This window comes from Crotalus tigris, unplaced genomic scaffold (genome assembly GCF_016545835.1).
Source record: "Crotalus tigris isolate CLP2741 ecotype Arizona unplaced genomic scaffold, ASM1654583v1 scf7180000019946.203332, whole genome shotgun sequence".
Taxonomy (NCBI): domain Eukaryota; kingdom Metazoa; phylum Chordata; class Lepidosauria; order Squamata; family Viperidae; genus Crotalus; species Crotalus tigris.
In genome coordinates, this window is record NW_024097784.1 from 178,201 (window position 1) to 203,150 (window position 24,950).

A 24,950-nucleotide genomic window follows, 5' to 3' on the forward strand; every position below is an offset into this window, starting at 1 on the left:
TTAACACCACTGTAGCATAGGCCCAAGCCATGCCATGTAGAAGAGTTATTTTCTCTAATAAAACAAGTAAAAAGGTCAGTTATATACATCGCTTGGCTTATGTGTTCATCTCTTGTTTATCGAGATATCTGTTCTCAAAAGAAAATATCATAGAAGCTTATATTTTTAAACAGAAGTATCTAAAAGAGATAAGAATGAACGAAGAAATTCAGTTAAGTATTTTTCCCATGATTGTAGCATGCATATTTCATCAATCATAATAGTACTTCTAAATGCTGGAATTCCTTTATTGAGAAAGAGATTTAGAATGAAATTGTAAATGAAAGAGATTGTTGCTAATTTATTGATCTTGTATAAATTGTCACACTGAACAGAAGATGGAAAACTATTTATAACCCTATACATATAATCATGCATGTAACATGTTTTTTATTTCAGTGGACAAGCCAAAAGCCCAGCAAATTAGAACATCTAATACTATAAGGCGAACCTCTTCATTGGATACAATAACAGGACCTTACCTCACAGGACAGTGGCCACGAGATCCTCATATACATTATCCTTCATGCATGAAGGACAAATCTACTCAGGTAAATTAATTGCTACTTAAGACAGCTACTTAATTGCTGTCTAAATTCTAATATAAATGATATCAAAGTCAGTTGATATGTTTTTTTTTAAAAAAAAATGGTATGGAAGGTAATAAAAGTGCATACTATTCTTTATGCTTATTGTTGTCTTGAGAAGAGGCCATTTTTGAATTCAGAAAACATGATAGCCAGGGTTCTGTTAGAGGCTTTTGTGAGAGATTATGATTAAAAAGAAGCCACAAAGCAAAACATTGTGTTTGAACATTTGCTATGTGATGTTACCACTTACAACAGTAGGAATTTTAAAAACTGGGCTGCAGATATTTTACTTTGCTGTTGTTGTAAGCATTGTAAAAAGTGGATTATGTGGGTTAAAAGAGAACTGTAGTTTGAAATTTTTGTATTTGTGGTTTTTATGCAGGGATTTCCTGTGACCCAAAAAGGATTTTTGTAAAATAAAATGATTCAAGAAAGGCTGGTGGTTTAAGTCATTATATTTTGCTGTCCTATTTTGAAACCTTATTCTGTCAAAGGAATATTAAACTATCCACTAGGAATCAGCATTTTTTTCAGTCTTAAAACGGAACATTCTGTAGCATTCTTCTATAGACCATACTGTTTCAGGAGTATTTGAGATGATCCAAAGATGGTATTCTGAATGAAGCAGATCTGCTTTGGGGCCAGACCATTTCAACAACTTTTAGAGTACTTCCAGCTAAGTGGCTTTGCTTACAAAAGCTGCCAAATAGCCTCAGAAATGGTATGGACGGAAGTAAACAAAATATTTTAGAGTACACTGGAATTTTCATTCCCAAATCATCAACTTTTGCACATCATTAATCTCTAAATTTTCTTCAAATTTTGGCAAACACATAGTTTTAAAAAAATTTCTTAGCCTTAATAGGAAAACTAGTTTAAATCAAATCAGTGCTGGAAGAGAGTGGGTGTGTGGAGGAGGAGGAGGAGGCTGCTTTGCAAACCCTCTTCACTGATGATGTTATCTAGTTGAGCCATGAAACTTCTGCAAGAAAACAGCTAAGCTCAGATAGTACCAAGGACCTCACACCAGTAATATGATAGGAGTTGTAATTTGTTTGTTTAGTTATTTATAACATTTATATGGCCACTCCACTCACTCACAATAACTCCGAGTGGCTTCAAACCCAATGCAGATCCTAATAACACCTCCGTCCTGGTGACAACAATCACACCACCCCCTTGATGGGCTTTATATCCCTCTGGGGTCTTCATGCCCATTGGCAAATTCATGACTTCAGGGTCTTTTGAAAGAGAGTCAAGGTGGGGGCCAATTTTATCTGCACAGGGATGATGTTTTATAGGGAAGGAACCAGGCTCTTCTTCTTGGTCCCACCAAATGGACCTCCTTAAAGAGGAGGGACTCATAACATCTCCTGCCTCTCCGCTTTGGTAGGTCAGGTAGCAATGACTGGGAAATGATGGTCCTTCAAATAACAGGGAAGGAGCCACCATGAAGAAGGCCCTTCTTGGTCCTACCACTTCATTCTTTTCAAGAAGTCAGCATGGATATATTTAACAAAATGGACAAGGTCAGACAGTGCACATTTGTCCCACATCTTCAATCCGTAACCATTCTATATTAAGCAACAAACTTTGGGGAAGGCAAGTACTGTTTGTTTTCACATGAAAACATACAGAAAGTTTCAAGTTTTGTGGATGAGTGGTTGGGCAATATGCTTTCTCATATTTCTATTTAAGTGAAGTAGATAGAGTCCTATCTTCTCTGCATCTAACACTGCATGGCACAGTTACCGTATATGCTGGTGTATTAGGCGACCCAGCGTATAAGACGACCCCCGTCTTTATAGCCGGGCCGCATTCCTAGAACGTCATCTTATACGCCGGAAACTACCAGTATTTCCGGCGTATAAGACGACTCGGCGTATAAGACGACCCCCATCTTTGGCGCCGATTTCAGCGCTCGTGGAAGTCGTCTTATATGCCGGCATTTACGGTATATTGAGAGGTGAAGCTGGTATTCATAGAGTTATTGGGCAGAGTAGCATCTGAAATTTCTGATAAGTAACTGAATCAGTCAACTTAAATAGAAAAACTGTTAAAACCGAATTGTTAAGATAAACTGAAATTGTTAAGATTATCACATCTTACAAATACAAAATATTACCATAAAGAAAATTATTTTCTGATGTAGACAATTGATACTGCAATATTTAACTTTTAATAGTACTGGAATGTTTAAGACTATCCAACCTTATGTATTTGTCTGACTCTTGAATCTGATTATGGATTATTTGATATTGGCTTGGTAATAGCTGAGAGTGTTGAATTAAAAATAGTGTTATGGTAAATAATTTATTAAAATAGTATTCCATTCAGCAATCAGTGACTCTGGGCAGCTTATTTTGGATAAAGCCACATTCATTTTTCATTACTGATATGTTTGTTACAGGTACAGATGTGTTGTAACCATTACATCACTGTGGCTACTACTGCTACTGCTACTACTAGAAAGAATTGATTTTTTAATTGAGTTTCAGATTTGCAGAGAAAACATAGCTTAATGACACTTTAGTTTATGTTAGAAAATTATTACTAATCCTTTGTATGTTCAGTTTAGAATGGATACCTGTGATCTTCCCAGCATTTCTCACTGTTAGTCAAAGTGGCTAGTGAAATTGCAGTTTGATGTTCACTATCATTAGGAGAATTATAAGTTCCCCATTCCTGAGCTACGATAATAGGAATAATTCTGCCAGCTATAATAAACAGTATGTATGTCCTTTTTATATAGCTTCCTATATAGAATTAAAAATTAAATATTAGAAATGAACTGCCTACTTTTTGATTATTTGCTACTCTAGGTTCTTTGTGAGTTATGGCATACACATTGCAGATTAATTCTTTGGATTATTGATATTTTGGAAGACAATAAATAAAATTTGATATATTCCAATTTATACATAAATTATGATAAACCTATATTTCTCCAGCACCGGAGATGGAGAATCCACCAATGGGTTAGCTCTGCCTTCCTGCCCATTAGACCAAGTCAGCCAAATTTGCCACGCCCATTTCTGGGTAGCCCCTCCCAGTCTTGACTTGGTCTTCAGCTCAGACTGACATGACAAATCTGGCTCCCGGTCTAGGCAGGTAACAGAAAATAATATATTGGTGGATTCTGTTTTCTCCTCATTCACAGCCTCTTCAGCAGCGCTGGGATCAGCACTGGATGAAATAGGCTGTGGAAGGCCAGGGGGGGTGAGTTCTCCCTCTCCCAGATCTGAAACTTCTACTGAGATTCCAGCTCTCCTAAAAGGAGAAAGCCCTGATCATCTGTTCAGCGCTGTGATCAGCGCGACAGCCAGGCTCCAATCTTCACAAAAAGGGAAAGGGGGGAATTCCCTCTATCTCGTTGTTACACGTGAAAATCGGCTGGGCCTTGTCCATTGGAGCGGTGGCCGCCATTCCTTCAGATTCCTTGATTTTAATCTAACCGATCGCTTCACCACTGCGCTTGCTTGCTCTGGCTGCCATTTTGGATGCCGGAACACACTGTGGCTGCAGGAGACAAACCTTTCTTCAGTTTTCCAATTTTCCCGCCGCAAGAGCGGAAGTCCTGCAAATGACCTCCCCTTCTTTATGAGGAACCGTTCCGGTCGCCATTTTGACTGCCAGAACAAGCTTGGCAGCTGATCTAGTTAATTAAGCTTCTAATCCTGACAGAGTTTTTTTCTGAGCCTCAGAGGCAGGAAAGCACAAGGATCGGTCCCTCTGCTTTCCCCTGTAGGGAGAGCCACACGTCGACGGAGCCGATCGCCGGCGTTTTTCCTTAGCCACCCAACCCCCCCTCCCCCATTTCAATGGTAAACCTATTGTAACAGCACTACCTTGACCCATGCACATCACAATCCAAGGATAAATAAATAATAAATAGATAAATAAATAAAATGTATAATAATAATAATTAAATAATTAGTAATTATCCATATAAATTTATTACACAATTTTAGAAGTGCCTGCTCAATGAATCTGGTGAATTTTATGCCTTGACCACATTGAAACATTAGCAGCTATCCTACGAGTGAGCAGATTTTTGCCACAACCGTAGAGAAGACCGGACCCCCGAAGGGGGGAGAAAAGTGGCCCTTTGTCTTCATCGGTCAGGTGGTCAGGAGAACAGGATGACCAATTCCCTACTTACCTGCTCAGCCTATCTCGTCAACTGATCCCCTGCCAGAAACTCCCTCTCGGCACCGCTGAGATAGTTCACATCAGGATGGAGGTGCCCACGGTGTTTCAATCCAAGAACACTGCCTCCCCTCCTACCAGCCGCAAAAGACAAAAATCCTCCAAGCAGGAGGTGGCAGGCAGGATCAAAGCCAAGGCTAAAATCATTTCTGGAAGGAAACCTTCCAAGTTGGCAGAGAAACAGGCTAGCAGAAGGCACCAGGCTTTGGAGAAGGAATTTTCCAAAGTGCAAAAGCAAATCAGGGCAAAGGCGGAACAAATAGAGGATGCGCCCTTTGATCTCCCCTTGGGACCCTCTACCCAAGGGGTATGGTTCCCGGAGGAGACTCCCCAGGTTTTCTAAGGTGGAACAAGCACAAGCGGTCCATCAACCATCATTGCCACCATGGGCTACACACTATACCAGAGGCCACCTTTACCCTCACAGCGGCAGGACTCAGGGGGGTTGAGCCCGATGGCTTCCCCTTGGAGGATCGCCTCCAAGCCCTGATCACCCAGGTAGTTGACAGGGCCCTGGCTGCCAGGTCCTATCACGGGCCGAGACCTGAATCAGTGACCTCCACTCCTCCACCCTTCTTTCAGCCGGGAGCACCCGAGTACCAGGATCCCTCCTCTCCGTCTCGGCCTTTTCACAGCAGGGCCTCCTCTCCTACAGAGGATGACCAACATGTCATGGTGGGAGGAGGAAGACCCTCCTCCAGATCCTCCTCCATTTGGAGGACTATTCAACCCAGCCTTCTTCCTGCCTCTGCTTTGCAGAGCCAGTTCCATGGTGAACATAGGTCCAGATCAGATCCCACAGCCAGACCCACTGCCCGGTTCAGAGCCAAACCCGGTGTTTTTCAAACCTGTTGTGACCCAATATCATGTCCCTTATCCAGCACTCTTTTGGAATGCCATGAAGAAACAATGGACATCACCAGGCACCTTCCCTCCCCCAAGAGGAACAGACAGGAAGTTGTTCAGCACAGCACCAGACCAGGCAGAGGATCTCGAGGTGCCAAAGGTGGATGAACCTTTTGGCTTCCTCTTCTCCCCATCTACAGTGTCGGGGGATATGGCAGAGGTATTAAAGTCCGATGACAGGAGATGGGAATTCACATTCTGCAGGACTCACCAGGCAGTGGTGTGGGCGGTAAGAGCCGCCACTTGTGCTTCCTTCTTTGCCAGGATCTCCTTACTCTGGCTTCGCCAACTACAAGCCAGACTTTCCCAGGAGGAGGTACGCACTCAACAAGACCTGAGCAAGCTTGTTGCAGCATCGGAGTACATCGCGGATGCCATGCTACATGCGACCAGGTTCTCATTCAGAGCCATAGCATCCAGTGTCTCAGCATGCAGGATGCTATGGCTCAGACACTGACAAACCAACCCAAAGGCCAAGTGGCATCTAGCTACAGCCCCCTATTGAGGTCAGCTGTTCGGAGAGGCCCTGACTCTGTATTTGACCGAAAATAAGGACAAGCGGAAGTTGCTGGCCCACTCCAGCAGACGGGTTGACAGGCGCCCAAACCCGTATGCCCGCAGGCAGTCCTTTCGGTCAGGAACCAGCACGAGTCTCCCTCAATCCTCCCGCCCCTTCATGCCTAGACAGGACTACCAGCCTGACAGAACCGGCCCCAAACTCAGATAGCAATTTCAGAGCAAATGGCCTTTTTGAGGCTGGGGCCATCCCTATAGAAGGTCCAAGTGACGCTCTGCCTGCCCACTCCATAGTGGCAGACTGGCGATCTTCGCCCGCCAGTGGGAAGCCATCACCACAGATTCCTGGGTTCGCAAAACCATCCTCCATGGCCTGTCCCTGGAATTTGTGTCCAGTCCCCCAGAACGCTTCACTCCTTGCCCTCAATCAAGGAACCCCGTCAGAAGCAGCCTCATGCGAGAGGCCATTCGGCATCTCCTGGAGATAAAGGCCATAGAACAGGTGCCAACCGGACATCAGGGGTGGGGATTCTACTCCATCCCCTTCGTGGTTCCCAAAGCCTCGGAGGGATGGAGGGTGATTCTGGACCTCAAAAGTCTGAATCGCCATATCGTCTACCGAAAGTTCAAGATGCAAATCCTTCATTTCATCTCGGGCAGCATAAGGAACGGGGATTTCCTGACGTCCATAGACCTCACGGAAGCGTACCTCCACACCCCTATCGCTTCCAGTCACCGACAGTTCCTCAGGTTCTGCTACATGGGCCATCACTACCAATATAGGGCCCTCTCATTCGGTCTCTCATCAGTTCCAAGGGTATTCACCAAGATCCTGGCGATGTTGGCCGCACACCTACGAACAGTACCGGTGTGCATCCAGTGTTACCTGGACGATATTCTCATCCAGTCCCCCTCCCTTCAGGTCGCCCAATCGGACCTAACATTGTCAATCAGGGTCCTTCAGGAACACAGGTTTTCAGTCAACTTCCAAAAAAGTCAGACTGTCCCATCCACCCGACTCCTACACCTGGGCGCCATCATAGACACACTCAGTTGTCGGGTCTACCTGTCATAGGAGCGTCAGGACAGCATCCGGTCCCTGGCCCTCAGGGTCCGCAAGGAACAAGCAGTTCTCTGGTTCTGCTCTCACAGCTCCTGGGGAAGATGGTATCATGCATTGCAATAGTCCTTTGGGCCAGACTACATTCCAGGTATCTTCAATGGTTCCTCCTCCCATTCCAGAGGCTGGCCCTCAGCTCTTCCAACAAGCGAGTAAGGTCCCCCCGAAACATTGCAGTCCCTCAAATGGTGGTCCTCGCCAGCAGTAACCAGAGGGTCACACTTCAAGGAATCTGACTGGCTCATGCTTACGACGGATGCCAGTCTGTTTGGCTGGGGAGCACACCTGCAGTCTCAATGGGTCTAGGGACAACGATCCCAGACGGATCTGGAACACAACATCAATTGATTGGAGCTAAGAGCCATACACTTGGCCCTCCACCACTTCCACAACACGTACTAGTCCTCACAGACAAAGGCACACGTGAACTGACAGGGGGGTACCCAATCCAGGTCCTTCATGACCGAGGCCCAAGCGTGGGATCCTGGGTGGAGGCCAACCTCGCCTCCATCAGGGCCAAACACATTTCGGGAGAGACAAACAAACAAGCAGACTTCCTAAGCAGGTCGATTGTGGATCACTCTGAATGGCATCTGCATCTGGACTTCTTCGTGGAAATAGCGCAGAAGTTCGGACAGCCAGTCGTAGACTTGTTCAGTTTTACGACAAACACCCAAGTCCCAAGGTTCTTCTCCCGGTTCCCATTGGGAGCAGAGGTAGCGGACCCCCTCTGTTGCCCATGGCCAGGGGGCCTGCTTTACACGTTCCCCCCTCTTCCTCTGATCCCGGCGACCATCCGCAAGATGTTGCAGGCACGGGCGGAGGTCATACTTGTGGCCCTGTATGGGCCACGAAGACCGTGGTTCGCCGATCTGGTGAATCTCTCCAGATCCTCCCCATGGAAGATCTCCCCAGGTTGCGTGTCTCTCAGCCAGGGAGTTCTACCACACTCAGAACCCCAATGGCTGCAATTAGCTGCATGGCACTTGAACGCCGGATCTTGAGCAGGGAATCTTACCCGGCAAGAGTAATTTCCATGATTCAAATCTGTGACTCCACATGGAGGAATTTCTGCAATTGGTGCGAGAGGCGACAATCCCAAACATCCTAGAATACTTGCTCGAGGGCCTCGACGGGGGCCTAGCACCTAATACCATCCGCAGGCAGGTCGCAGCCCTATCCACCCTACTTACCTGTGCCAATTCAGTTCCCTTGGCCCAGCACTCCAGGATTCGCTCCTTAAGGGCGCCACCAATACAAAACCACCCGTGGTCCATAGGTACCCTTCCTGGGAATTGCCATGGGTCCTACGGCCCTCACCAAAGCGCCGTTCGAACCTATCAGATCTTGCACTCTGAGGGCCTTGTCCCTCAAGGTCACCTTCTTGGTCGCTATCATGTCGGCCAGGCACATTTCTGAATTTGCGGCACTGTCGGTCAGGGTGGACTCTGCACCTTTCACCAAAACCTGGTGGTTCTCTGATTGGACCCAACCTTCATGCCTAAAGTCAACACTCCTTTTCATAGGGCATAAGAAATTGTTTTACCAAATTTTTGCCCCAATCTGTCCCATGCCTTGGAACGGCAGTAGCACACACTGGATGTTCGTAGGGTGTTGTGACACTATATCAAGCGAACAGCGCCCTTCCGCAAGTTGGAAGCCCTCTTTGTTTCATTTCATCACGCCTCTAGTGGACAGAAGGTGTCCGCCTCAACCATAGGCAGGTGGATCAAGGCTTGCATTGCGGAAGTGTATCAATCACTTTCCCTGCCTGTGCCAGGGCAGGTCAGGGTGCATTCTACTCCCAGTGCTGCAACCTCCACGGCATGGGCCACACAGGCATCTATTGAGGAGGTTTGCAGGGTGGCGACATGGTCTTCGCCTTCCCCATTTGTAAGGCACTACAAGATAGACTGTTTTGCATCTGCGGACGCCTCCTTTGGAAGGAGGGTCCTCTAACAGGTAGCGGGTCGTCTAACAGGTAGTGGCTGGGGACGCAGTTGCGGGATCTTCTGTTTCCCCCCCATTGGGACAGTGAGGCTTTGGTATATCCCATTGATGGATTCTCCATTTCTGGTGCTGGAGAAGGGGCGTTGTCTTACTTGAACGCCTTTTCTCAGTACGGAGATGGAGAATCCACTCCCACCCTTAAAGATGATTAGCCCATAGTAGGGAGCCAGGAGCCAGTACGTCGGACTGTCATCAGCTCCTTTCCCTTTGTCAAGACTGGGAGGGGCTACCCAGAGATGGGTGTGGCAAATTTGGCTGACTTGGTCTAATGGGCAGGAAGGCAGAGCTAACCCATTGGTGGATTCTCCATCTCTGTGTTGAGAAAAGGTGTTCAGGTAAGACAACGCTCCTTCTACGTGAAACAAAACTGTCCATTTTTCTTCCAGGAGGATATGAAAATATGTCATATACAGACATTCTTTGGCATACATATCATATTCATTGACTTTGATTAGTAAAATTATTGACAATTCAATAACTGAGGAGCACAAAAGTTGAGAGTAGAAAAATCATGGATTCAGAAAAATTCATTTTTGAAATGTAAAAAAACCCCATATAAAATAGAATTAAATCAGAATCCAGTCTTCAGTTCCAAACATAAACTTTCTTCAATAATTAGATTTCCTGAGATTTGATCAACAGAGCTAATTGTTCATCTAAATTCTTTTCCTTAGCACCTACTTTAGCAGACATTTTAACACCAGCAGGTGTAACCTGCCTCTGGAAAGATAAAGCTCAGTTAATCAGTGCAGACTTTTTTCATTGCTAAGGAGTTGTTTTTTTATTTATAATAAAGATCTTAACAATAAGTCCATTATACTATAACTAAAGTCTTGTATTTGTAATTTAAACATATATAAATATGTAGAAAAATACAACCCCACAAAAATGTCTTCCTCAAAATCCTGTTCTGCAGCCAGTAAGTAAATCAGAAAAGCTTACAGCAAAATGGACAACATTCTTTCAAATACATAGGCATACACCCTGAGAGCTAGCTACAGAAATTAAATAGAATCAAAATGTATTGATTTAGAAAGATGAGAACATAACTCATTTATGTTCCTAATGTAATACAGAATCTTCAGGTTCTGGCATTAAGAAGTGGTTTGCCATTGTCTCCTTCCCAGGGCTGTGTGCAAGGTCACTTAGTTGGCTTTGTGCCTAAAGTTAGGCCTGGAACTTATAATCCCTGTTTCTAGCCTGATTACTTAAAAACTACAACAAATTGACTCTATCTCTTCATTACACCTCTGCAAAGTAAAATGCAGTTGAAGATACAGCAGCACATTGATAAGTAATCTGTCTAAATATTTTTTTTTAAGTTACCTGGCAGTAACTTTGAGCAGTTAGGGCTGTGTTCCTACCCCATCTACTACTATCTTCTCAAGAATTCAGCCCAATATCCAATCTAAACCAAAAGAAGTAGGAATATGAGTCTTTGCTGCCTTATTAGTTAGGATGGGAAATACATGAAAGAAAAAATCAGTTGAAACCAAAAAAACAGTAAACAGTTCTTAAATCAGTTGATTTAAGTTGACTTAACATTGCTTTTAATTACCAAATGTATGCTTTGTTCCAGTTTCACTTCAGAATTTGGAATATATCCATGATATGTCTTAAGCTTTGGAATGCTTGAATTAAATTTCTTGACATTGGAATGTTTTCCACATCTCAATTGCATAGCATTTTTAATAGAATATTCAAATGTTAGTCTCTTGTTTTACTATGAGGAAGGAAGGAAGGAAGGGAGGGAGGGAAGGAGGGAGGGAGGGGCAATTTGGTTGGAAATACCCAGTTCAAAGGAGAGAGCTATTTTGTGTTCTGTTTTGTCACAGACAGAACTTTGTTGGCAATCCAAGTTAACATTAGTATTCTTGAATTGTGAGTTCTTAGGAAAGTATCCCCTCCTTGTATGTTACAAACAGCCATTTCCAGTGGGGAAAAATATTTTCCTTTGGTATATTTCCAGTCTGAATTAGACAAGGGCAGGCTCCTTACAGGAGAGCCCTTTTAAGGATTATGTATTAATAGAAAAACAACTAACCTATTTCTGCTCATGAAAGCTAAAGCTGTTGCACATAAAAAACAGAGGAGCTCTGATTAACTATCACAATCACCATTTTGACAGTTTTGTTGTACTGTTGTCTGTGGACATCCCCACTAAATGCAAGCATGGGATAAACTGAGCCTGATTTGTTCTCCGGCTTTTAAGTGGCCACAGACTACTAGCAAAAGTGGCATTTGATCACAAGGCAAGAAGCATGGAGAACTGTTTCCCCTTTTGCATTTGAGCATCCAAGAAGGGACAGGAAAGGAGAAAGGAAAGAGGAAAGACAAAGAAAAAAGAAGGAAAGAGGGGAAGAGAGTAAGAAAGGAAAGAGGAGGAAGGAAGAAAGGAGAATAAAGAGGGAAGGAAAAAGAAGAAAAGGGAAGAAGGAAGGGAGGGAGGGAGGGGATTACAATGAGAGGGAGGGTCTGAGGGAAGTGCTATCTTAGCATTTGGCCACCAGCAGCCCTGCTGCCCTTTTGCCATCCCCTTGTCTCCTCATCTTGATCTCTCCTAATGGTCTCCCATCCTATTGCTGAGGATACTTTAGTTAAAAAGCCAGGTTTCCTCATATGGATAGAGAGAGTGGCCTCCCTCTGATCCACATACTTCGCCCTCTCCCACACATCATGGCCAAGGAGAGCAAGAACAGCAGCAGCAGCTTCGAGGAGGAGATAAGCGCAGCAGGGCACCCTTTTGGGATAGCAGGGCTGGGCTGGGCTGGGCTGTGGGGTCCCCATGCCCTGGGAGGTCGAGGACCAGGCTGGATCCCCCCAGCCCCGCCCAGACCACACAGGTGTCCCCCAACACAAGCGATATTGAGCTGGCCACGCCCACCCTGACCACGCCCACCCAGCCCCTCGAGGTAAACCACAGCCCTGATGTGGCCCTCGGTGAAATTGAGTTTAACACCCCTGAAACAGATTATAGTGAAATATGAGAAGGATAATAGTAATACAGACCTACTAGGTGGTTTGATATTCCAAGACATAAGACCAGTGTTGTAGGAATTAGTTATTTAGCAGAGTGACAGCATGGGGGAAAAACTGTCCTTATCTAGTTTTTTTGGCTTGCAATGCCCTATAGTGTCATCTTGAGTGAAGAAGTTGAAACAGTTTATGTCCAGGATTTGAGGGGGTCTGTAAATATTTTCACAACCATCTTTCTGACTCATGCAGTATATAGGTCCTTGAAGGAAGGCTGATTGCAGTTGTTTTTTCTGCGGTCCTGACTATTGGTTGAAGTCTTTATTGATCTTGTTTAGTTGCTGTGCCAAACCAGATAGTTATAGAGGTGCAAATGACAGACTCAATCATTCCTCTGCAGAACTGTATCAGCAGCTCCTTGGGCAATCTGAGCTTTCTGAGTTGGCACAGAAAAAACATTCTTTATTGTGCTTTTTTAATGACATTTTTGATGTTAGAACCTAGAAACTTGAAGGTCTCTACTGTTAATACTGTGTTGTCTAGTATTGTAAGAGGTGGTAGAATAGGGCTTCTCCTAAAATCTACTATCATCTCTACAGTTTTGAGTGTGCTCAATTCAAGATTGTTCCAGTTTCGCACTACAGGTCAGTTGTTCAACTTTCCGTCTGTATGCAGATTCATCATCGTTTCGAATGAGACCAATCAATGTTGTATCATCTGCAAACTTCAGTATTTTAACAGAAGGATCCTTTGAGATGCAGTTGTTGGTATAGAGAGAAAAGAGTAATGGAGAGCATACAACCCTGGGGGACATCTGTGCTAATTGTACAGGTATCTGATGTGATTTTGCCTAGCTTCACCTGCTTCTTTCTATCTTTTAGAAAGCTTATGAGCCACTTAAAGTTTGGTTTTATGAACAGAAGTACAACTTTTCTGTAAAGAATGAATTATAAGGAGGAAAACTTAGTGTGTAAGTAATATTTAATGGACTTGTTATGCAATTTTCTTGCTACTACCTATTTGATGAGATACTCAGATGATATTTTATTAATTATATTGCTGTCTCAACAAAAGTGGTGTTAATTCTGATAGCATGTTATTTGCTGTGTAGTTCTGGGAGTTGTATGCAAAATGTTTCAAGCGCAAAGGTGCTGCATTTAAATTTTGAATATTCTGATCTTAGTTTGAAATAGCTATTCCAATTTTACCAAATCCAAGTTTTTGAACTTAAGAGCCCCATTTTCAAGTCAGAATATCTGTTTCAAAACTAAAGAAAGATATTTTGTGTTTGAGCCACTTTTGAAGTAATCATAATATGATAGTATCAGAATATTTCCAGTTCAGTTAAAACAACCTATTTTAAGCTCAAAATAACTGTTACAAATATGTTTTGCATAGGTTTTATTGTTTTTGATACATGTACCTATCTAGAAGTTAAAAGAAAGTTGTTTGAAGAGACAACATTCATATATCCATAAATGTGTATATATTTCCACATTTATTACCATTATTAACTTGTTACTAGTTAGTTATTTAACTTTTATATAGATTTCATAGATTTATATTTAGCCTATAAAAATTTCCAAGGTAGCCATGAGGAGTGATAGGTATAGTTTAAAAAAAGCCACATAATAAACATAATTAAAAATCCACATAATATGCATAATAATCTATTCTTCCACTAAGAATGCATTAACAAATATATTAAGAGCATGCAAAACTCATCCAGGAGAACTGCTAGTCATTGTAGAAGCAATATAATTGGATTTGCTTTCCACCTCAAATATAACAATGTTTACATTATTAGAAATTGATGCAAGGATTTTCAAACTATGTTCCTTGATTATTTTATATTTTTAAGATCCATCACTTTGTAGCTTGGAGGCAGAATGAAATAAATTCTATAGCAATAGTGATTCCAAGGATGGGGACACTTTTCTCAAGTGTCAGACAGATTAATTTAGTGGTATGGAGTGCTAGAAAAGTGCTTCCTGAAAGCAGTAGATGGGAAATGAAAATGATTAACAGCTGGCCTTTTTCATTAACTCAGATCAGTAAGTGATACCAATTAGCTTTGCAGATCACAAAACATCACAGCATTGCTTAAGATGAGTGATTGGAGAACAAGTTGGATTTCACACTACACTATAACATGCTACAATTGAATCAGATCTGATAATTGGTAAAATATTGGTTGATAAACAGAGAATCTGTTTCTTTTCAATATCAAAATATTCAATAATAATTGGAATTATTCAGGTTGTAGTTCTGTACCACATACAACTTATCCAAAATATATAGGGAAAATTTAATTTGCATTTAATAATTGTGACATATTTATTTATCAAATTTCATGGTGCTGTCTCACAAAAAGTGACTGATGTATAACAATAAAACAAATGTGTAAAACAGTGATTAATAGAAATAAAAAATAATACTAATTAATATATGAAAATGGTACAGGAGAGAGTGAATATTAACTACAATAATGGAGCTATTTTAGAATATCACCAGTCCCTTGGACCTCCAGCTCCAATGATATATCAGGTCTTGAGGGACTTCTAGAATAATAATAAGGATGGAATTAACTCAGAGTGCAGAGAAGAGCAATAAAAATGATCAGGAGTCTGGAGGTCAAAATATATGATAAATGGATGATTGCAGGAACTGAGTATGTCTAATCTAATGAAAAGAAAGATTATGGATAGTATGACAGTAGTCTTCCAATATTTGAGAGGCTATCAGAAAGAAGAGGGGGACAATCTATTCTCCAGAGCACCTGAGTGCAAGAGAAGTAGTAACATATTGAAATGTATGAAAGAGAGATCCAACCTAGAAAAATGTTTTTGGCAGTAAGAACAATTAATCAATGGAATGGCTTGCCTTCAGAAGTTGTGGCTGCTCCATCACTGGAGGTTTTTAGGAAGAGATTGGACAGCCATTTGTCTGATATAGGGTCTTCTGCTTGGGCAGAGAGTTGAACTAGAAGGTCTCTTCCATCTCTGTTGTCCTGTATTCTGTATTCATATAGGGTACATAATGCCTATGGAAAACATTATGAGCTCTGCTCTGAATTAAGTTCTATTGATACTTCTGTTGATAACAGAATCCCAGGTAAGGAATGTGAGGTTCTCAGAGTGGGATGCAGGAGACCTTGGGAGGCTCTGCTCAGGACCTAAAAATTCTCACTGCCAAATTCCAAGCAGGATTTTCAGCCCTATAGAGTAGGGGCATTTGTGCACAGCCCTTCTGGGTTCACCTATATAACCCTGATGCATCCTGAGCTCCTTTCCTTACTGCTCTGTCTGATTTTCCTTCTTGCTGAAATTCCTCCTTGTTGAAATTCTAGCAGGATTTTCAATTCTTGATCAAAGAGAGATTCTCCCACCTGCCTGAGGTATCCCTCACTCTTTACCTTATCACATTGAATCTCTGTTTGGATTTCAGTTCCCTCTCATCTCTGGGAGCTGGCTGAAAGAGCTGCCTGCCAAAGGAGTTCACCTCCCTTCCATGAATGAAAGGGAACTCCTCTGGTGGCATGCAAGAATAGAACTCAAACCTTCAAGATTTGTGCTCCTTTTATGCACCCCAACAAAGGAGTTCAGCTCCCTTTGGCAGGCAGTTCTTTCATCTCGTCTCTAGAGACAAGAGGGTCTCTTCTCAGGAAGCAGCAGCAGCCTTCCCTGCCAGCATCCCTATTGACATTCTGGGGAAGATGGCGGAGGAGATTGCAAATAATGATCACATTGCTTCACAAATAGTATAAACAGGTTGCCAGGCACCCAGATTGTGATCAAATAACCACAGGAATGTGGTGCAATGTCTTGTGATTACTGGAAGTGCTTTAGAGGCCATAAATTACTCGTCCGAGACTGTTGCAATTCTGAACTATTATCAAATGATTGATTGTAAGTCAAGGATTATTTTATTGTATATGTTTTGCAATGGGAATTAAAGAGAAAAATATCAGATAACTTCTCAGATTAGTTCTATCTTTAAAGGAATTCTCATCACCATTGAACAGTGCTTATAATTTACAAATTTGTGTATTAGTGTTTCACAAATGATTATTGAGTACAAAATGTCTCATGAACTGTGGTTCTATAACTCTTGCCTTTTTTTAAGGGCAAAAGCTTTTAATCTTGACAATGTAGTAGGGTTAAAGATTGGGGCTCTATTAAATGAAGAAAATGTATTGGAAACTATTAAAATATCCATTTGACTCATCACATCATGCCATTGCTATGGTATGTGGCTATGTTAATGCCTCAAAATCCATGGATATGTCTTCAGAATCCCTGAATTATTATTATTTTTGGTCAGGTTATTACTTAATGTATAAATCAGCCAATTTGTAAGCTTTAAAGTGGATCAATATAGAATAAAAAGGAATCGTGTTTAATTCTATTTGATTTATTTTATTTAAATCAAATACAGCTTTTGTTCCGGTATTCCCAATTCTTTGCATTGGTCACTTTTCATAGTTCAATTTCCAGAATGCTATCAGAGACTAAAAGTGACTCTCAGCTTGCCTTAAGAGCTCTCCCCAATCTGGGCACTCTGCGATGAGTAGATCAGGTCTGGAGTCCTTGATGCTTGTTACCTACTTGGGTAATGAAATGTCTTCAAGCAAACAACCAAGCTCAGAGAGCACCAAGGACTCTACAGTTCAACCTTGAGCTGCATATATTTTCTTTTATTGAGATAGAATCTTAAAGTAGTTATCAATAGTTACGCTGGCTGAGAATTTTAGGAATTGCAGAAATGGTAGAGATCGAAAATTTCAAAGGTGGAACTGATAACTGACCACATTAATAAATTGGTGTGAAAAATTTTTCATGGTCTTAAATAGTTGAAACTGACAAAACCCAAGAACTGTCATGAAATAATACACTGCTATCAAAGATTCATACTATTATATAAATACTGAAGTTCTGTTTATGTAGTAGGTAGCATTATATACCTGAAGTAGATAATTAAAACTTAATACTTCAGTGTGGATATTTGTTCAATGGTATTATTCTTATTCTATTTCTAGTATATGCTAGTTTATTGTAGTTCAGCATTAAAAATGAAATAGCTTTATCATGATTTGCATTTCCTGTTTGTAAAAATTAATATTAGAGAACTGTTAAATTGTTCTTTGATGGCATAGCGGAGCCAGAAATCAATGGCATTTGATAGTTTGTTATTTCTTAGCCTTGTTTGCTTTGTTACTCCTGGGTGAATACTTGTTACTGCATCTTTTAAATTTAATGAGGTTAAAAACGTTATCAAAATGATACAGATTCTTAGTTTTGTCTATTTGTTATGCAAGAATTAAATATATTTATGCTGTTTGATTTCCTACATTCGTCTTTCTTTTCCATTCTTACTATTGCCTCTTACTCCCTCCTATTGCCACTACATCTATGCTGGTTCATTTAATAGAGTTATAAGAAAGAGCAAATTAGAAAAAAATAAGTAATCCAATTCATAAAAAGGCTAGCATGCTTCACTGTATTCCTTGCTGGGATAACAATGTGATTGTGGTTTCTTTTAAGTTTAAATGTCCTTTTATTATCTGCAGAAAGCAAAATATTGAAGTAGTTTTGTTGTAGTTATCTTGGTATAAGTATCAGTGTAGATGGTTGTGGTTTGGCATAGTTACGTTATGGCACATGCTTATTTGTAATAAACATAGATAGAGGAATTTAAGAGAAGGTAATGATGATCTTATTTGGGGCAACATTTATGCACTTTTAGCAAGTATAAGATTGCAAAGTGGGTTTTTGTGTACTAAAACACTTTTAAGTATTGTTATAAACAACATTTCTGAGTATGCTGACAATACATAAGGTATTTCTTTAGACATACAGTTCTGTTTTATTTTAAACTGGTTAGTTGTTAAAGTACTGTAATTTAACTTTTGAATTTATTACATGCTCGTGGTTTTAATTTGGTATCGAACAGCTCTATGTAATCTAATAATTATATTCATGAACATAAATATACTAGCTAACATGGATAACGTTGCTTTGTTTTATGCATTTTCATAGACTTACTTTGGTCCCTCCTGCCTGCCTCTCCCTCCCTCCCTCCCTCCCTCCCTCCCTCCCTCCCTCCCTCCTTCCCTCTATCTTTCTTTCTTAACACTACTTGGGTATTTCTAAATGTTTCTCCTTTGTTTTGATTTTTTTCACATCCACTTCATGTGGTTCAATTTGCTTTTGCAAGCCACATTTTCAGTTTCACAGCTCCAGTAGGAAAAAAGTAGAAAATAAGGTGAGAATTCATCTGAGAAGTCTTTCTAGTTTATTGTTAGGAATTATGAGATTTAAATTATGGTAAATTCTTGAGCATGTGTTTATATATGATTAAAGCAGTGTGCTTGAGTTAGAAATAAGGTAGGCACAAGTGTAGAAAGGAACTTTATACAATTTTTTTTGGTAGAAAAATTGATATGGAGTGATAAGAAGTATAAAAACAGTAATCATCCTATACTTGGGACTGTATGTGACCTTTAGAACATCCCGTCATAAACAAAATGTCTATTACTATGACATAAGTATAGTGTAATTTCTTTTCAGTTGACAGTTGAAATGAATGTGTTTAGTCTCTGAAATTTACTATATCCATATCCATTTAACTGCCACCAAACACTTTCTATCCAGAAAGGCTGTACATTTTTGTTCCTGCCATATCATATCTATAGAGCATCTGTTGTGACTTCTGTAATGAAAACAGTTGCTTTCCCCTGCTTTAAGGAAATGTTTGCAAAATGTTTTAAAATCAAACTGTAATATAATTAATTGCTAAACAGTATTTTTTGACTAACGAATTGGTGGTGAAACAAAGAATAAGTGCCAAATTATATTCGTTGGTTTCCATTCATTTAGACACCTAGCTGTTGGGCAGAAGAGATATTAGAAAAGAGATCACATCAGCGTTCAGCTTCATGGGGCAGCGCTGATCAACTAAAAGAAGTAAGTGCTTAACAACTTGGCAAAGTGTAGCAATCCTTCACAACTCACAGTTAACACTAAATGCAGTTTATTTATTGTACCCATTTTATGGGAGTGTACTCATGCCCGTGCTTTCAGTCACAAGCTGCTGGTTTTAGGATTTATGTAAACAATAAAAACATTGGATAGTCAAAATAGATATCTGGTAAGATAGGCATAGGCAGTATTGCATTGTCCTATGTTAGCAAATGCATTCATGGATGCGTGATAAATCAGTCTACTGATACAGGTTTTCATGGGCAGTATCTGTCAGGCATGTTAGGCTTCAGGATTTAGTGACCATGATTTAGAGTAAGGGTGTCAAATGCCAGCCCTTGGGCCGGATGCGTCATGCGGAAGCTGCACCCACCCCATTGCCGGCAATGGCAAAACAGTCCCGACTTGAGTTTGACATGTCTGATTTAGAGAGCAGATTTCCTGATGTTTGTTGCAATTCTGGCTGGCATCTTCAAAGGCAGAATGGTTTGCTATGCCAATTTTATTTAGAGACAACTTTGTCTCTGATGATGCCAGCACAGTTGTGGTGAAATATCAGGAAATCGGTTCACTAGACCACTGTCATTAATTCTGAAGTCCAATATTACCTGACAAAAAAATCCCTTTTCAGACATTCTTTTGGTCATTGGTTAATAACAGTTAACATTACAATCCAGTTGTTTGTCATCTTGAAACTGGAAGCCTATATCATTTATTTGCAATATGATGCTTTGAATTTGGATGAGTTAAAAAGAAACAGTAGCCCTATCATAAGATCCAAGATCAAACGGTAGTGTCCATTTAAACTGCTGAATAGAATCAAAACTAAAATTGAAGAATGGTGGTAAAATTGAAAGGATTATGTATAGTGCCATGGAATATGTGCTGATTTTGTTTTCTTCAGTTAATTTGAATACCTATTCAAAAAATATAATTTTTTTGGAACTAAGATTGTGATGGTTTATTCTGTTTAGCTGATTGTTGCTACTTGGTTATTTTAAAATTAGTTTCAACAGGTTATATTAATCTGCATATGAAAATGAACAGTAGCTGTCATTTTCTTCTACTAAGATAATTTTGATCTTTTACTTTTTAGAGAAAATAGTAAGCAGGTATATTTGAGAATATACTGTGTTCTACATAAGAACATAGTAATGTGAGTATAATACTTTTTGGGGGGTGGATATCTGGTAAAAGAAGACAAGTTCAAAACCCTGGGAAAAAAAATAAGTGGTTGATAAGGTAGGTAAAAGCTATAAATCATTTTATTATATTAATTCTCAATATTGAAATCAAATATGATTGCTTCTCAAATTAATTCTTTTCAGGAATAAATTAAATTGAATTCAAACCATTATTAACTATTTAAAAGATAATTTAATTAGGATTATCATAAATTTTAAGGAACAAATTAATTTGCAACACATGTTTGTCTTCAGAATATGATACTGTTATTTTGTATTCTGTTACTTATAGAAGAGTATCTCCTACTTTTATGTCTCTTTTATTCTCTCATTTATTTGTTTTTCTTTCTTTTTCCTATCAGATTGCCAAACTGAGGCAGCAGCTCCAGCGCAGTAAACAGAGTAGTCGTCATAATAAAGAAAAGGAACATCAGTCACCTCTCCATGGCAACCATATAGCAATCAGTCAGACTCAGGTAATCACACTGTTGGATTGTTCAGGCAGAATTTTTACACCATAAAATTAGAAGTAATGTATTTTTAAGTTCTGAAGTCCTGTCTGCCAATTAAAATAGTTTATTTTTGTGCAGTACAATCAAGCAACAAACAGAACTAGGAAGAAATATTAAGAAATCTCTAGAAGCAATTAAATTTGTAACTGATGTATGAGTAAAGTTTTGAGATAGTTAGAAATGAGCTTTAGGCCGACATACACCCTCTATCTGAATCCATTCTAAATTACTTACTAATTCTACTAGTTCTTTTATATCCATTGTCAAAGATACTTTCTGCTTATTTTCCTGTAGAATTGTGTTCTTCAGTGCCTTTGTCATTTCTTTATTAGTCTAACACTTGTTTTATTTATTTAAAAGACTTGTATAGCTACCTATCTCAAAAATAACTGGGCAGCTCACAACAGATGAAAAAGTTTTAAAAGATCCTTTTTTATGTGGAAAATATAACTTTTATTGGATTTTTGTTTCAAATAATATGTTCAGTCACAGCAATAATTTGAGTTTTCAAGCTACTTATTCATAGTTATCTACAATTATATTCTGATTTGATGATGGTATAACTATTTAGAAGTGCGTTATGACTGATTATTAAATTGATTAGTTTTCATTTGCCTTCCCCACTTCGATTTATATATATTAGCATAGCAGATCACACTGAAGAAGTGTTATAGTTGTTGAAATTTCATGAATTATTTTCCATTTTACTGCAGAGATATAACTGAATTTTACTCTGTAGTTAGTAATTTGTATCAAGAATTTTGATATTTTTTTCTCAGAAAAGCATTAAATCAACATTAATTATGGAGTAATACATATTGGCCATAATCATGTGGAGACATAGGTGTTTTCAAGGAGGTGCTTTTTCATGGTATACCAAACTTAGGGCTTAGAAAGATAAAAGATGATGATAATTAGACACTCGTGCACAAATTATAGTACTACATATTGGAAAGCTGCAAACATAAAAAACATTATTTTCAATGCACTTTTGAAGAAAATATTTTATAAGTTAAGCTTGATAACTTAGATATAGATATTTGTTATAGTAAAGAACTGAATAACTATATAAATTTCTCTCCATATTTCAGTTTGATTTCAAATGTAGAATGCCAGATTTCAGAAACCTATGCTAATATGATTGTTCAAAATATTTATTTACAGTTTATATCTTATGAAAGGAGCCATCTGATATGTTTAATAATTTTATAAACTGTTCTATAGTGATGTTTTGAATTATACCCACTGTCTTGCTCAATTGGCCTTTCATAAACGTACATAATATCAGATGCACCAAAAAGTTCAGAGTTTGTCATTAAAATATTTTTAATTAAAAACAGTGATATGAGTTGTGTTTCATCATATTCTGTTTTCCTTTCTTTATATTTCAAAATGATTTATATATATTAATCTATAAATGCCTAAATGTGCTTTTATGAAAAAAATAGATATGATGTTGCATTACTCTAACCTAGAATTCCTTTTTCAAATTTGTGGAAATTTTAATTGAAATATATTTAGGTTATGGGGATTTAGAATCATATTTTGAATTTCAAAATCTGTGGATAGAATAATTTGAAGTTTTATGTACAATTGTTTAAAGAAAGAATTTGGTTTAAAGTGTATTTTTAAATAAAATTTTATTAAATTTCAAAAACAAATAAAAATAGTTTTTTTTTTAAAAAAAAGATAGCAAGATAAAAGTGCAATAAGAAAAAGGAAATAAAAAAAGAATGGCTTCTGACTTTATATTATGGTACCCTTTAAAATAATCATCAGCACTTTGTATTGGGGCCCAGAAGCTTATTAGCATTGGTGCAGCAATTTAAGATGCAATCCTGCAATAGTAGATTTCCCTGACTAACAGTTTAGCCACTGTATTCTGACTCAGTTGTGGCTTCTGAATCATCTTTAGAGACAATCCCATATAGAATACATAACATTTATTTATTTATTAAACATAGCTATATTTTCATATTTTTGAATTGTCCATCTCCTTCAGGAAAGGACTGTGGCATTATATAATAAAATGCTAAAATATAAAAACAGCATATAAAAATTAAAAAATTAGAAAATTTAGAATTTAAAAGGAGGCAAGGTTGATTAAATCTGTTAGAAATTAGTTAAAAAATTAAGCACTTTCAGGGCACCAATCAGCCCCATGGCTGCGTGCTCCTCTGAGCTCCCCGTATAAGGCTGCAGAGCCACATTTTAACTCCTTTGCAAGAGGTTGGGAGAGTGGAAGCCTATCTCACCTCAAAGGGAAAGATATTCCACAGGCAGGAGCAATAATAGAGAAGGCTCTCTTCCTAGATCCTGCCAGATGGAATTCTTTAACTTACCGGATCTACAACATGCTTTCCCTACTGACCCAGTGAAAGAGATTGATTTAATGGAACAAAGATGGTTCTATAAGTAATCTGGCCCCATGGGATGTAGGGCTTTGAAATCCACTCAGAAGTAAACTGGCCCCAATGCAATTCACGGAGCACAGATATTATATATGCCCTCTTTGCTCACACGGTCACATTCTGCACCAGCTAAAGTTTCTGGATTCTTTTCAAGGGTAGCTTCATGAACAGTGCATTGCAGTAATCCAGTCAGGAGATGACCAGGTCATTAGTGACCAAATGGAGAGCCTCCGTATCAAGGAAAGTGTAACTGGCACATAACATGAATTGTTGGTGTTTCTATCCCATTGAAATCAAAAGATTCTTGGTAGTTTACAAGTACAATTTGAAACATCCTTGGTAAAAGCAATTCTTCAACTGTCTGATAATCAGGGCAAGGAATTTAAAAATTACATTTGAAAATTATGTAAGTGAACTTACAAAGATAAAGCATCAGGCTGGTTTAATAATTGTAGATCACTGAGTTGCATTTTGCTGTTCAGTATTAGAAACTCTTTAAATAAACTGTCTCCTTTTTCTCCTAATGAATAACAATCTATAGGTTTAGTGATATAGCTGAGCCCGTGGAATCAATCAATTGTATGTTTGTTGAAATATTATTATATCCCATTACTATCACTTCCAATATTATTGCTGTTATTTGTTTGTTTAATATTATTAAGGTTATTTTATCCTAACTTATTTTATATAATACTTCATTATGGTGGAGAACATATCTAATTGTCCTGCTTCCTATTTTCTGATAATAACAATCCTAGGAGATAGTTGGTAGGCGATTATATCTTCAGTGTATATATGGGATTTATATAGTGATTTTTTTTGTTACTATCCGTCCCATATCATATGATATCCTTTTTTCTGATACCATAGATCAATGTTTCTCAATCTTGACAACTTTTAAGATGTGAACTTCAGTTTCCAGAATACCTCAGCTAGAATAAATTTCAGAATTCCCCAGCTAGTATATCTTAACGTTGTTAAGGTTGAAAAAATACCATAAGCTATTTACCGTATTTTCCGGCGTATAAGACGACTTTCTAGGCCACAAAAACCTTCTTAAAAGTTGGGGGTCGTCTTATACGCCGAGTCGTCTTATACGCCGGAAAATACGGGTATTCTATTTTATTCCTTTACACATGTGGTTTGGTATATTACTCATCAAGTTTTCTCTCCCCCCCTCACTCAAAAAGAGTCCTTGATTGGTAGAGTGGCAGTGGGGAGAGCAATTAAACTCTAAGCTGTTTGTTTCAGCAATCTGTCCCCGTGTGTTGTGTGTGTGTGTGTTGTGTGTGTGTGCGCACGCTTCTCCTCGCTGCTTTCTGAGCTGGGAAGGATTGCATTTTCCGAGCTGGAAATCGGGTGGGAAGGAAGGATTGGAGGGAGAAAGGAGGCGTGTGTGCATGTGTGTGTGTGTGTTGTGTGTGTGTGTGTGTGCGCACGCTTCTCCTCGCTGCTTTCTGAGCTGGGAAGGATTGCATTTTCCGAGCTGGAAATCGGGGT

General features: G+C 39.3%; 1 protein-coding gene across 3 annotated transcripts in view; it reads left to right on the forward strand.

Annotated features, from left to right (window-relative positions):
- The window catches only part of GLCCI1 (glucocorticoid induced 1), a 34,024-nt gene extending 9,494 nt beyond the window's left edge, over positions 1-24,530 (forward strand). Inside the window, exons 2-5 of one of the 3 annotated variants that reach the window (XR_005559368.1) lie at positions 439-590; positions 13,245-13,333; positions 19,242-19,328; positions 20,890-20,932. Coding sequence is in view for 2 of the 3 variants with exons in the window: in XM_039365056.1 (XP_039220990.1) it covers positions 439-590; positions 19,242-19,328; positions 20,890-21,048 (398 nt within the window). In the remaining variant the exon portion in view is untranslated. Of the gene's footprint in view, positions 1-438; positions 591-13,244; positions 13,334-19,241; positions 19,329-20,889 lie in introns of all 3 variants that reach the window. The other 2 variants (XM_039365056.1, XM_039365057.1) reach the window with 2 other exon arrangements.
- Positions 24,531-24,950: the final 420 nt, after the last annotated feature.